Source organism: Canis aureus, chromosome 10 (assembly GCF_053574225.1).
Source record: "Canis aureus isolate CA01 chromosome 10, VMU_Caureus_v.1.0, whole genome shotgun sequence".
Classification (NCBI taxonomy): Eukaryota; Metazoa; Chordata; class Mammalia; order Carnivora; family Canidae; genus Canis; species Canis aureus.
In genome coordinates, this window is record NC_135620.1 from 44,274,477 (window position 1) to 44,290,248 (window position 15,772).

A 15,772-nucleotide genomic window follows, 5' to 3' on the forward strand; every position below is an offset into this window, starting at 1 on the left:
TCAATCCCAGTACCAGTCAAAAGCAGACGCTTAACCAATTGAGCCACCCAGACAACCCCCCACCCCCAACCTTTTATTTTCTAAAGGAAAGGAAATCTATACTGCAAATTATATTAACTTTTATGTTGGCATTTTGAAAATTCACAAAAGCCAGAAAATATCCACAAATTACTGACCAATTGCCTTGAAAAGTATAACAGGAAAAATAACATGTGTGACATCTAAGCGTGTCCAATCAGTCTCCTCAAAGTTAGAGCAGAGTCAGAACAGAGCCCATGGACCACATCCAACTTGTCGGTTGTTTTTTATGATCTCTGAGCTAAGAATGATTTTTACATTTTTAAATGACTGGGACAAAGAAAAAAGACTATTTTGCAACACGTGAACATTCTATGAAATTCAAGTTTCAGCTTCCATAAATAAAGTTTTCTAAAATCACAGTCACGTCAATTCATTCATGTCGTTATTATCTATGGAAGCTTCAACCTGCAAGGGCAGAGTTGAGAAGTTGTGACACAGACTGCATGGCCCACAAAGCCTAACATTATTTATTACCTGGTCTTTCACAGAACAACTCAGCCAAGCCCTAAGCTCAAAGAACTAGTCAGAGGTTTTCTCAAGTTATACGTGAAGTACTGACTATAAAGGAAGGAGAGTTAATTCAGCAGGCTTCAAAAAGTACTTAGCTAAAGGAGTTGCTACTGTTCCTTTATATAGGAGTGATTAGATAAAGTACTCCTGAACATTTTCCCCTACCACGTAACAAAAAATTCTGCTAGGTCTCTCAGAAAAGTGTCTATTTGAGCATGAAACAAAGGAAAAGAACTACAAGACGACCTGAATTGTTTTTAATCTCTGTTTTGCAAGTAGATATAAAAAAATTTAAGACATACTTTTATTGTTTTGGTTTGAAGTCTCAATCCATTCAGGGTGTTGATAGCTTTCTCTGCATCCTTAGGGTCAATGTAGTTCACAAAGCCATATCCCAAGCTCTGCCCTAATGAAAGGGGAGGAGAAAAAGGCATATATTAGTTCTACACGGCTGATGACAGAGATCCACTCTCATTTTGGCATACGGTCTTATCATTCACACCAGCACATTTTCTCAATAGTAAAAAGAAGTCTACATTAATTCTTCTAGAAACATATATGTAGTCTTTTTTTCATCTCCTGTCTACTACATTTGCAAGTTTAAACATCAGTTAGAACTCAGCAAGCTGTGCGTTTAAAAACAAAAAACAACCAAAAGAACCCCCACACATCTCCAAAGCATCTCATCAAACATATCCTGCCTGAGCCAGAGCACCCAGCAGCAAATGTAACGTTCAGTCTCAGAAACAGTGGGTGCAAGTCTCCGCCGAGCTGCTGAGTGGGCTTCACGGGCACGACTTTTTCAGTTTCATTTTCTTTACCCATAAAAGGCGAAGGCATCAAGCATCAACCAAGAATCTGTCAGTATTCTGTACATTGTACCCTGACAAATTTACAGCCTTTACCAAGAATAATTATTTCCACTTAAAAGGTGAGGAATCGTGTGTTCACTCATGCATGTATGCATGTGTACATGTACATTTTGTAGGAGAGCCTCTTCAAATACTGAATCCAATTTTCTAAAAAAGGTTTGATGACCTAAATAAGGAGACAGGGAAATCTGAACACAAAGATTTACACTGAGAACATCCAAGCCAATGAGAACATGCAGGAAAGGAAGGAAAAATATAAAAAAATAATAATAAAACACAATTTCTGAAGTAAGAGTAGCTTAACAAGGAGTATTTTGTTGTTTTTCCCTAACATCTGAGTTCTCTAACCCCTAGCTCAATTTGTCCCAACTCTCAAACAAAATGGAAGATATCCAAGGGATTGGAATCAATGGAATGCACATATAAGTAAAGCCAATCCAAAATATTGCAATTTTTCAACCAAAGGCAGGTTTCTCAGTTTCAAAAGGTAAGAAATACCATAGTAGAGTAGGTGACAAAATGAACATAAAGGTTTAATCTACTAAAGTCAAACCAAACTAACTGAGTTTCCCAGAAGATGCTCAGCAAAGGTCCAAATACTTTTTATGAAATATATATTTTTTCCCCATCAATTTCAGAGCAAATAGGGTTTGTTTTTTTTTCTTTGATGGGGTACTTTAGGTGTATGTGGTTATGAACACAGGTATTTAGGATAGCCTCTCTGGCTACCCTAAAGCATTCCCTATTACTACACAAAAAAATAGAGAACACTAAATATAGTACCAAATAACCATGAAAACTTGCGGTTGTATTCTGGAACCACTATCAGAATTTGGATGTTGTACAATATTCAAAACTAATATGTCAGTTTACCTCAATTTAAAAAAAAAAAGATTTGAGTAATAATTACTAACATATGCCCTCTTACTAAATTGTTTGTTTGTTTGTTTGTTTTAAGGAATAGCTAAAACTAATTCAATCCATTATTTTCTTCACACTAATCATAGAGATTTTCTTTTACTTACAGTTCTATTTTTTAAAAGTTCCATGGGAAGCCATTGTATTTTAAGCATTCGGCTTTTTAATAAATTCAACATTTACCGTATGTCTATCGCGTGCATAGTGCCCTCTTATGAAATGTGCTGCAGTTCTATTGTCATTGAGCAGGATTCAAATGGGCTGAACACAAAAGCAGCTCAAGGAAGCAGTTTATAAAAGAAAGAATATGAGCTTTGGAGACAGACACATAAGAGTTCTAATCTGCTCTGCTGTTTAACAGCTCTCGGACTTTGAAGAAGCTACTCAACTTCTCTGAGCCATAACTTCCTTATTTCCAAAATGAAGGTAGTAATTTTTACCCAACAAGGTTGCTTAGCCAGTGATGAGAACATTCACTACCAATGGAAATAAATCATCAATGTGAAAAGATAAAGAAAAATAACGTATCTAGGGGATCCCTGGATGGCTTAGCAGTTTAGCACCTGCCTTTGGCCCAGGGCATGATCCTGGAGCCACGGGATCAAGTCCCACATCAGGCTCCCTGCATTGAGTCTTCTTCTCCCTCTGCCTCTCTCTGTGTCTCTCATGAATAAATAAATAAAATCTTAAAAAAAAAAAAAAGAAAGAAAAGAAAAATAACATATCTACTATATGTTAATGAGTCTCCATGTATTCATTTAAAATTAAATCAGGGAATCACTGGGTAGCTCCATCAGTTAAGCATCTGACTCATGATTTCAGTTCAGGAAGTGATCTTGGGGCCATGGTGTCAAGCCCCACTATTGGGGGCTTTGCGTTGCAATCTGCTCCAGTCTCTCTCTCTCTCTCTCTCTCTCTCTCTTCCCCCACCTCCAAAGCTCGCTCACTCTCATTCTCAAGTAAATAAAAATCTTTTAATAAATAAATAAGATGCTACAAATATAATGGGGAAAGGAAAGACAAGCTGAACATTGTACAGTTTTGTCACATTGCTACTCTATAATAAAATAGAATCATCAATTATAACTGCATTAGAAGTTTATTTCTCCTATCTACTGCACTATCCTTACACCTGCATTTTAGCACAATTAATCAAAGTGTTTTTTCAACCTTGGTCACACACTTGGAATCATCTACAAAGCTTTAAAAAAATAATAATAATACCTGAGTCCTATTCCCAAAGATTTTTATTTTACTGGTCTATTATGAAGCACTAGTACCAGGTTTTTAAAACTCTGGTGATTCTAACATGCATCCAAGGTTGAGAATCACAGTTTTAATGGTGAGAGAGAATCTGGGGCTGCAAATCTGGGACCCTTGAGAGGGAGCCACGTGCTGACCGTCTGGGCATGTGAAGAAACCCTGCAGGAAGACAGGAAGACTGTCTTTTTTATGTATGCACTTTCATATATAAGTGAATGTCTTCCCTCTAAAACCTTCAGATTAGCCATCACTTCAGATAGACTGTTTATTGTCCTGTGAAGGTCACTCTCAGGCATAGCAGTGCCTGCTGGAGTTGGGTCACCAGATAAAGTAAAAAGCCTACCCTTCCAGTTCCCTGCTTAGCTGTCTGCCAGACTGGCCTCTAAGCGCTTACTCCTAAGCACATGGTAGGCACTCAAAAGTTTGCTAAATGAATGAATGACAAATACAGTGGTTTTATGTATTTAACCAAAGGCATTATTATCATCAACATCAAATCAGACGGTCCGTCCATCCACTGAACGGGTCTTTCACTTGATCTACCCCCCAGAGTAAATCACGGCTAGTTTCTACCACCCATAAATTGACTAAAGTCAGATAATATTTTATCCCTAAATGACCTCTCCTCCATAAACTTCCTAATTTGCTTAGTGGCTTTAGTAGGAAATGCACCACTCACTCATCAATTAGAACATGTCTGTAGTAACCAAATTTTACTATTAATCTAAGCAAGATAATACGAAAGGAGGTATTTGCCACAAAGGGGTTGCATTTTAAAATCCGCTAAAGCAGATGAATTAGCATGTTATCACTGGGAGTACAGGGAGTTAGGAACTCGAGATTTTTACTTTAAGGTATTATTACTGAATGCTTACAATACATAAATGTTTCACAGATGATATCAAGATAGGCAAGACTCTTCCCATTCTTACCTTTCAGCTATGTGGTGGTTTCACTAATTTTAGCCTTTTATTTATTATGCATAATATGATTTTTAAAGCTGGGCAAGGTCAGTCAGCTCCCTCAAATAAAAAAAACAGGTAGGAAAGTAGTGGTCAGGATCTGAATCCAAGACTCTCAAATGCTAGGCTCTTCTGCACTCAATTTACAACTAGTTAATATATGAACCCAGACCGTATTCAATATGCATTAAGTATAACGTAAGCAAGCATTTTCTAAGAGGGTTCTATCACATACTGTCTGGAAACAGCTCAGATTCCTATACTTCATGTGCAAGTATCAGTTTCATTATATATGAATTTCAATGCTTTTATTCATCCTATGACAAACTGCATCTTATATAGTGACTACCTCACTTCAGGTTATCCTGAGTCAAGGGTAAATAAAAATAAAAATAAATATCAAGTCAGAATTATTTAGCCAGGGTCCAGTGTTTCCCACTCTTGTATTCATCAGCTAGTAATCGTCATAAGCCACTAAGGAAGGCTTAGACACCAAGCATCATCTATCCATGCCATCCAAATCTAGTTTTCCCAACATTCTGAATTTAGAACGTGCATATTGATAATCCCCAAACCAAGAATCTTTTCTTTAAAAAAAATTTATAAAGCTCTACATTTAAATTCCAAGTAAAAAGAAACCCAAAGTGATTAAAAACTGAACAAAAATGACAAAGCTAACGTTCTCCCAAAAAAGCCTTCAAGACAAAGAAATTCTGTCTTTAAAAGTCAAAAAAAACTGGGATGCCTGGGTGGCTCAGCGGTTTAGCACCTGCCTGTGGCTCAGGGCTTGATCCTGCAGTCTTGGATCGAGTCCCACATGGAGCTCCCTGCATGGAGCCTGCTTCTCCCTCTGCCTAAGTCTCTGCCTCTCTCTCTGTATCTCTCATAAATAAAATCTTTAAAAAAATAATAATATGTGAAAAAAAATCCCTTCTAGTAACTGGACATCGAGAATATCATCATCACTAGTCCCCAAGCTATCTTTACAAGCTACCTTGTCTCAAGGCTCTTAGGGATTTTTGGAACCATTAATCCAATCCTTGTTCCTAATGGCCATGGCAAGGATTCTAGAATCCGACTACAGAGAAAGCCATGTGAGCAATCACATGGCCTCAGACCTCCATACAGGGCACTGAAAACTCCTGGTCAATACCATACTTCAGCACTTATATTTTATACAATGTGTGGGTGGAATGCCTTCTGTTTTGCATCATCCTTTCTAATCCAACATATATGCCAGAAGATCCCTTCTTCACAAAAGGTAGAAAAATCACTTACAAACTGCTCCTGGCATGAGGAGAACAGTTAGAAGCAGGCTACTTAGAACCACAGTCAAGTGATCTAAAGCACAGAGCTGAAGCACTCCATAGGCCTCTGAATGGGACCAAGGCCCATCAAGAGCCACAAGGGAGGGGGGTCAGGGCAGGAAGAGGAAAACAGGAAGAGTTCTTTCAGTAACAAAATGCTGGTGGGACACACAGTAAACTTCAATTTATCCCAAACTGTGTGTAATTCAAAGCCAGCAGCCGTTCCCCTGCCACCTACATTGCTTTTAATAGCATACTTTAATTAAAAATTTAATTGCATATTTTAATTAAAAATACACAATCTTCTGGACCCATTTAATTCAAAGGTCACTTTATTTAGTCTTTCCTATTTCAAATTACTACCGATGTGCAGAATATCAAATTACCCCCTCAGGTTTAAAGGTACAGGTAATAAATAGACCTCCATAATTCTTGATCATAAATCTGGTACATTAATTTTCATCCAACTAATAACAGAGATCCTTCTCAACAGAACTATGCAAAGTGAAATTCTGTATTAAAAAAAAAATCCTACATATTTCTCACCAACATTTAGCATTCATTTGTTCAACAATTATAGACAGTCTACTTTCTGCTAATCCCCAAAGACAAAAAGTTCCTCTTCATAAAAACCTACATCCTGGGATGCTGGGGTGGCTCAGTTGGTTAAGCATCTGACTGTCGGTTTTGGCTCAGTCTTGATCAGTCTCAGGACCCTGAGATCAAGCCCCAAGGGTGGAGGCAGGCTCTGTGCACAGCAGGGAGTCTGCTTGAAATTTCCTCCCTCCCCCTACCCCTCTGCTCCCCCCACCTCGCTAGCTACTCTTTCTCTAAAATAAATAAAATCTTTGGGGAAAAAAAACACAAAACACCCTACACCCAGCTAGGAGGAGAAAAAAGATCAAGCTCTCCAGTGTATTAGGAAAAAACAAAAAAGGACTAAAGAGAAAAGAGAAGTAGAGAGAAGAGTGTGGCAGGGTGGGGTCAGGGCTGCTATTTAAATAGAATCATCAGTGGGCCTCTCCAGAAGGTACATTTGATCCAAGACTTGAAGGAGTAACTCATAGTCTAATAGGAAAGCTTTGTAAGACTGACTTCAGTGCAAGTTCTACCAACTAAATCTGCCCTTCCTCCCCAGCCCCTTCTACATTACCACAGGTCCTCATGTATTATTCTAACCAGAATTAGTGCTACAATACCATCACCCTTTCCCTAGTCTCCTATGAACTCCCAAACCAACTGCCCTCCACCATGCTGTTGTTCAAATGACCTTCCTAAAAGACAAATCCAATCACAGGGCACCTGGGTGGCTCAGTGGTTGAGCATCTACCTTTGGCGCAGGTCGTGATCCTAGGGTCCTGGGATTGAGTCCTGCATCAGGTTCCCTGCAGGGAGCCTGCTTCTCCTTCTGCCTATGTCTCTGCCTCTCTTTCTGTGTTCTCTCATGAATAAGTAAATTAAAATCTTTAAAAAATGTAAAAAAAGACAAATCAAGTATGCTCTGGTTTCTAAGGTCTTCATCATATTCTTGCTTACTTCTTCTACTGCTCTACATATACCCTAAAATGCACATTCAGTTCCCTGTGCCTGAAATACACATCTTCAACTGGCCAACCCCGACATAGCCTTTGAGACTTTCTCTAAGACCCTTTCCTGACATAACCTTCTCTCGGTACATACTGTTCAATACGCCGTAGTCCTTCCACGGCCCTTATATACCTTTATCTTAGTACACAAGGGTGGTAAATCAACTTGGATTATCACCTCCCCAAACCCCGCTTTAAACTGTTGAGCAAAGGCAAACGGAGCATAGTTCCTGACATAGAAAACTCTTAACACAGATTAACTACACGTTCACTGAATGAACAAACGAGCTAAGGAACAAAGAACAGCTGTCTGCATTTCAGGAAATTAGGGTTTAGAGGAGATATACCCTGCTCCCCATGTCCCTACTGTTGTTCTAGAAAGATTAAAGAACAAAGGTGTTCAAATGTTACACTGTTCTGTCCTTATAAGGAATTGACGTGAGATGTATTTAAGATAGTTCATGTAGAATTTTTCATGAAAAATTTCTACAAATACCATTTAAATGAAATCTCCATTTTAAAAAATAATGTCACCTAGAGTAATTTGATAGATTTACATAAATCTGTTTCACAAATCTGTAAGTATGAATTATGGGATGTCAGCATATAATTTTGTTGAAAGTGCTTTTTCACTAATATAATTAAGTCTGCCGAGACTATTCATGTACAAGTCAAATAAAATGCAGAGTGAATTCTGTAAAAACCTGGTAGTTGAATCAACAATAAAAGGTGACTATGCTGATTGATGTGTATCTATTATTTCATTTAGAGCAGTAGCAATGTTTTATGAAATAAAAAAGGACAAAAGCAGCATGAATCTTTTCTAAATCCCACAGTTAGCAGAAACAGGTCACTATGGTTCTGACAAGCAAGACTATTTGCAATCTGAGGTCTAATAATGTAATACTTAAAAAAAAGAAAAACCAAATTGAAAAGACACAATGTCTCCAAACACAGCCCCTATATAAAACTTCATCTCCTAACAAAAAAAAAAAAAAAAAAAAAGGAAATAATCTGAATTAAGAAAACAAGTTTACTCTAGGAGGGGGAGGGGTAGACAGGAGTGCAATTTTTGTTTTTAAAGACAGACCTCCCCCTTTCCCTCATTGTAACACCCTTCTTTCCTCCTCCCCCCAAACAATAAAGTTGCAAATGTGTTGTTTCTTCAGATGGACTTTCTGTTCTTGGGCACTGGTTATGTCTGTCTGTTCAGACAGGCTGTGCACTGCAACTCTGGCATCAAAACAAGGAGCACCAGACTTTCCAAAGGAGCTCTTTTAGTATCTCAGATCTGATGTGTAACAAAACCACGTGGATACCACACATCAGGGGAAAGGTCTGAGAGAATCTTAGAAGGATGCAATCCTCTCAAGTTTTCTCTCCAAATTTTAATTCCTGACTTACCCTTAGTCTCCTCAGATGCAGCACACCAGATGCAGCAAGACCTTTCATTTAAACACTCAACTAACTCAAGTCAAATTAAACAGGTCCTCCTCACTGCCCCCTAATGAGGAAGATCAAATTGTGAGACAGAAGACTAGTGAGATCCTATTACTACAGAACAAGCCAGCCTTCCTGAAAGCTCAGAGCATTTTTACCAGCTTCCCAAAGGACATTACCATGGATTAGCAAAAGAAAGAATTCAACCTAGACACTCACATAACACAGAAAACAGATGGCTCACTCGAGGACTTATCTTCCACCCAAATGCTAATAAGGCTGGCCTAAGACTAAAATGCCCCAATATTTTAAAATGGGTTTCAGGACTTTACAGAATTATTGGATAATATAGAAGAGTTTAAATTGTAACTTTTCTGCTGAAATCAAAGTAAATAGTGATCATTTGGTAAATATTACCTAAGCAGCCTAATTCTAGAGGGAGCTGTTAACATCCTAGCACCAAGGCATTTTCCTTTCAAGTTAATTTTAATGGCCTTATCTGTCCTCTGATTATAAACTGGTAGAGCTCTATTTTCCTATGGTTCCAATCCCAGTAATTATGAATCTGCTGGCAACGCAGCATGACCTTGCTTAAGTTAGTGAAACTGTGGATTCTTAATACATCACAATTTCAGACAACATTAAGAACTCCCACACAATTCGGTCTCAGGCTATCAAGAACAGCAACAGCATATTAAATTCGTGAGTACTGCACATGGGTACTAAGATGTCTCACATCCAAGACTAGAAAATTAAGAAATACGATCTTTATCCAAAGTGAGGAAAATAAACCAATTGTTCTAGCATATACACCTTAGAACAAGACTTCACCTTGGAGGCTCTCTCTAGCCAGAGACAGAGTGAGCTACTGTAGCATCTCGACCACATTTAAAACAAAAGCCAGTTTTTGTTACTTACTGATTTAGGTAGCTGCCTTCAAAAAAAAAAAAAAAAATCAGCAGTTTTACCTTAAAAACTGGACTTCCCCCTATGATGAGAGCAAAAGCCAAAAACTATCAGATGGCCAGAAAGACCCTGCAGTTAAAAAAAAAAAAAAAAGCTAGCAACTTTCTTTTGTTTAAAAACAAGTCAACAAGTATGAGCTAAGGCAAAACCTACTTTCAGCGGATCTAGGTCCGCTGCCATATTCTCACTTCATTGTTAATTATAATTAACCCCATGCAAATTTTTTTTTTGAAGTAGGCTCCATGCCCAGCATGGAGCCCAACACAGGACTTGAACTCATGACCCTGAGATTAAGACCTGAGCTGAGATCAAGCATTAGATGTTTAACCCACTGAGCCACCCAGGCACCTCTATACAAATTTCTTGTAAATCCATTCACACAGACACACAAATACACGCACGCACACACACACACAACACAGAGAGGCTTGAGTTATTTGCTTTATCTTGTGCTTTCCTAAAAGGCAATGGAATTGTTTGAGTATATATCATCTGAGATGAGGGCAAAAGAGCCATGTATCTCAAGATATTGTCGTGGTAAAAAGAAACCAGTTAACAACTGCAGTAGTAAAAAGGGCATCTGCTGTTGCTTGCACTACCTGCTGGTGTCAATCTATGCACACACGTGCATATACACACTCATACACACATAGGTAAGCAGTCCATCAGAAAGCAGTAAAACTTAATGTATTATTCTCTCTTTGCAAGACATTTTTTATTCAGATTTGCAAGAAAAAAATTTAAAGATCCTAAAGCACTATAATGAGCTCAGTGCCCTTTTGAAACTGTGTCAAAGATTCCTGCAAATCACTATGGTGAGCTACCTATTTCATCCAGAACAATGTGAAATAGTCTACAAATCCCACCAGATTAAAAAAAGAAATCTTGTAAGAGATAAATTTTCTTCTTAAACACATAATTGTTTGTGTAAATATATCTGATCCAAAAGTTAAAATTTAAATTCACCAGCCAAAAAAACCTTCCAATACTAAAAGCTCAGTAAGTCTGTGGGAAAAGTCTATTCCTACTGGGCCATGACTGCTTTTATCTAAGCTTTCTAGAAGCAAATGGTGCCACTGCCTAATTATAAACTGCCATCATGCAACTTATAAGACTTATATTACACATATTAATATTTAATTCTCACAATAAAGCTCTGTGTAGATAGATCTGTACCAATTTTACAGTTATAAATTTAGAGGCCCAGACATGCTAATTAACTTGCTCACAGGCACACGGCTAGCTGGTTACCATAGTTAGGTTTTTTCAAAGCCAGGATTGACCTTTCCAAAGTTGGTATTTCCAGCATACACTTCACTGCCTTTGGCCAAGTTTGGGAATTACACGGAGACAGAGTCCTGTGCATCCAAGGGTCTCAAGTTTTCAACAAGGATATATTCATAATCTTAAATACACCTGCAAATTTTTTTTTCTTGTTGTCATGTAACTGACTGGAACTTCACCATTTTTTTTAAAAAGATTTTACTTATTTATTTATTCATGAGAGACACAGAGACATAGGCAGAGAGAGAAAGAGAGAGAGAGAGAGAGAGAGAGAAGCAGGCCCCCCTTGGGGAGCCTGATGCAGGACTTCATTCTAGGACCTGGGATCACGACCTGAGCCAAAGACAGATGCTCAACCACTAAGCCACCTAGGTGCCCAAACTTCACCATTCTTTCCTAATCCATCAAGACACTGCATACAAAAGGGAGAAAAAAAAAAAAAAGGTATGGCATCCTGCAGGTGCACAAACCATTTAAATCCTCAAAACAAATCCATCATTACAAAACAGATTAGAGATATCCACAATATAAAAAGATTCATTTAAAACAGGACTTGATTTGCATACTCTTTTTCCAGAAACTCAGAAAGCAATTCTTATGGCTAAAGCCAAACATGTTTGCGACTGCCAAAATTATCTCCCACACAAGACACTTCTCTCGTCAGCAGATTGCATTAAAATGCTTTTATACGCACAGTATGGTTTCCTAGCTGAAGAAAAGCAGGTGGGATCAATACCACATGCTCTCTGCCCTCTTAAGATCTTTGTTCAAAAATTTAAAGTAAGACAATAAACAAGGGGAGATGCAGGCCCCTAATGAACATGGAACACCTCAGATTAATCACTGGAGTTTCATGCTCAATCAGGACGAACTTGCAAGATATATTTAGTTAACTGAAACAGAAGAAACTTAGGAGTTTCTTGACAGAGAAATAAGAAAATAGGCATACGGAGAAGAGCTAATGTGTAGAGAAAGACAGAGGAAATAGACCAAAGGCAAACTGAATGAACAGCACACAGTCTGTACAGAAGTAAAGCAGCAGGCTCTGAGAACAGAGGTGCCCCACATGAAGGTCAGTAGTGGTCATCCTGCAGTATACACCAAGCAGGAAGGGACTATTGAAAAGAGAAGAGAGAAACAGAAAAATCTAGGGAGGTTAACTCTGGAAGCCTAGAACAATCAGCACATAAAGGTCTAGGACCAAGAAGACCATGAGAAAGAAATTTTGATAGTCCAGGAAGGGCATCTGACCCAAATGCTTTTTATTCAAGTACCCAGGATCTATCTATCTATCTATCTATCTATCAATAAATAAATAAATAAATAAATAAATAAATAAATAAATAAGAAAATAAGAAAATAAGAAAATAAATGAAAATAAATAAAAATAAATAAAAATAAAAAAATTACAGGATAAAAACACACAAGCTCTTTTACAAGTCCCTACAACCCGCCTCAATATGAAATGACTAACCACCTATCTATTCTCCTACTCCATAAAACCTTTTGCTCATGCTACCCCTCTCTGAGCCTCTATTTTTACCTCTGAATAAACGAATAAACATGATTAATTCATTCTAAGCCCTCTATCCTCAAAATTGTACTTTTGGAACAACTACTCTTTTCCTTTGGTGGGCCTTCCATAATAAGGGCCAGGAATGGAATTAAAGGCAACCCTCTTATCCCAGTAGTTCCATACTTCCAAGGTATAACTTCTCACCTTCCTAAGAGTAACAGAAGACAAGGAACCGTCTCAGAAGGTTAATTTCTAATATTCAGAAACTATCAAAGCACCAACCCAGCAGCCTCTCCAATATTCATTCGCCATGCAGCCAAATAGATATGGATAACCCTGGCCATCAAACAGCAAAACCCAACTTGACTATCCAGTGAAGACTTATGATTTCCCAAGGTCTCTTTTACAAAGCTGTAAAAATATATACACCTGAATTCTCCTCCTCACCCGCAGTTAAGCTGCTCTTTCTTATGAGTAGACAAAAAGTGTTAATACTACTATAAACAAACACAAATACTTTACATTTTGTGCAGCTATCACAAGGTTATACAGGATTTCTGAATGCACACACAGACCTAAGTCCTACATATACAAATGATGACACCAAGTCAAAAAAGAAAAAGAGAGTTGAGAAAGAAGGGAAGGCTGGGTCATTTAAGAAGAGGACCCTGCAGTGTGTGGCTGGCTTAGACCATTAAGCATCTGACTCTTGATCTCAGGATCATGAGTTCAAACCCCACGTTGGCCTCCATGCTGGGTGTCAGGCTACTTTAGAAAAAAGGGGGGGGGGCCGACCTTGATAGCATCACAGCATCACATCAATCTGGAAAAAAAAAGTTTCAAATAAAGTAAAAACATGTATCATTTCATCTCCTCATCTGTATCATTGATAAAGTATCCTCAATATATGTAACAAAGCTTCCCCTTGGGGACAACTCTCCACTTTAGCTCATTTTATTTCAATAAAGAAAGACCATAATTAAATTAGAGGTATTTTTAGCAAAGACAAAGGAAGTAAAATTCCAAAGGACATCCACTGTCCCCAACTGACACAAAGATTTAGGTATAAATAACATGTGATTTTCCTTCTCTTTTGTACAGTACATTTTGTTTAGTTTATATTTAATAAAAAAAAAAGGCAGTTACATTTTCAGAAGGATATGAGGAACATGATGTATTTTTCCCCTCCCCCTCAATTTAAAATAGTCACATAAAAGCACTGATTTTTATACTTAGGAGAAATCCCCAAACAGACCAATTGTGTTTGGTCAGGTTAGGATATAAATGCTGACTATAAAGGAAACTTACTTAAATACTGCAGACACAGCTTCAAGGACCTCAAGAAAATCCTCTCTTGAAGCAGTAAAGAGAAAAGAATCCCAACAGAAAACATTCTATAGAGGAAGCCAGCAGTACAAGGTGAAAGTTTAAAAGGCTGCGGGCCAGATGGGAACCATGGCTAGAAATTAAGTCAAAGAGGTATACCCGAACAGAAATAAATATCCATTTTGTTTTTGCAAAGGGACAGATATGTTACACCAAACCACTCTGAGACCACAGGGCAATTTGCCCACCAATTAACAGATGGCTTCTAAAAAGAAATACAAAATGGTCTGGCTCCCATGATTGCCACATTCACATCACACATAAGCATATCTGACAAAATAACCTAGTTTAAAAGTTGAAAAGATTAACTATTGTGATCCTCCAAATTTAAAATTCACATACTTTAAGAAGCAAATGCTTAGAAGATCTGTTCACACAATGACTCATTAGCACACAAAAACCTTGTCCTCCTTAGCATCAGAGTAAATGCACCATCACACTGACCTGCAGAAGCAGAGCTGCTCTCTTACCACTGACTAAAAAGTATATTAAAAAGGAAATATGCAAATCATATGCTCCACAACTTAGCCTACAGGCCCACTCCTAACTCTGGATACAATTTGCCCTCTAAACAGGAAAAACCTAAACACAAAAATCATCTTTTTAATTATTTACCATTTAATGGACTCAAGTACCCATGAACCTAAAGAAAGATGGTGGGGAAAAAGAATTTTATTCAATAAGCGCATCTAGGGCGCGGGTCTGGCTCAGTTGGCAGAGCATGTGATTCTTGATCTCAGGGTCATGAGTTCAAGTGCCACATGGGGTATAGAGATTACTTAAAAAAAAAGTAAGTTAACAAGCTTTTAAAAAAAATAAAAGATGTACACCTAAACTTTATCTTACAAAAATTTTTTTCTCAATTTTAAGGATCTTTTAAAATTTATTTGAGAGAGAGAGCACGAGGGAGGGGCAGATGGAGAGAAAGAAGCCAACTCCCTGCTGATCAGGACCTTGGGATCGTGACCTTGGCTGAAGGCAGGCACTTACTGACTAAGCCTCCCAGGTGCCCCTACCTTAAGGACTTTTAAAATGATGCCTGCTTTCATCTGCTATTACTGAAGATTACATATCTGAGGCTCATTCTTGGGGAAGATGCTATGTTTTTATGGTACCAGAATAAATGATATTAAGGATGTCTGATGGGGGAAGCAACTTCTACATAGTTGCTAAGCTATTTGGGTCGCATCACATGGCAACGCTGCAAACATATTTCAAGATTAAGGCAAAGACAGGTGGCAAAAGGTAGCTCACTCAGAAAAATCCATCTTTTTGCCACAAAGTGTCCCCAAAAGAAAAGGGGGCTGGGAGTGTAACTCAGCCCTACGATGCCGATCTGTGAAAGGATACCTCACCTGCAGAAAAAAGCTGGGCTATATGCACTCTTTCATGCTCACCTCATGACTCCACCATCTACCTTGCCCTTGTCACACAAATAATTTTTAATTATTTACCATTTAATGGTAAATAATTCATACCAGAACATTCCAATCAGTCATGTTAAAGAGCCTCCTAAGCTGTAGAGTGCTATACAAAAATGCTAGGTATTCAAGTACAAGTACACCACTCAAATGACGATTTCACTAGTCTTTCAGCTCATTCCAATATTCAGTAACCTTTAGTGTCAAGTTTTCTTATGTTGTTGCTGACAATTTCTTCCCTGCTATTTATAAAGGAGAAG

The 15,772-nt window shown here is 38.0% G+C and overlaps 1 protein-coding gene across 23 annotated transcripts in view; it reads right to left on the reverse strand.

Annotated features, from left to right (window-relative positions):
• The window catches only part of ELAVL2 (ELAV like RNA binding protein 2), a 142,963-nt gene that overhangs the window by 39,308 nt on the left and 87,883 nt on the right, over positions 1 to 15,772 (reverse strand). For all 23 annotated transcript variants that reach the window (XM_077912161.1, XM_077912168.1, XM_077912170.1 and 20 more), the window contains one exon: positions 894 to 997. In XM_077912161.1, coding sequence (XP_077768287.1) covers positions 894 to 997 — 104 coding nt within the window. The remainder of the gene's footprint in view (positions 1 to 893; positions 998 to 15,772) is intronic.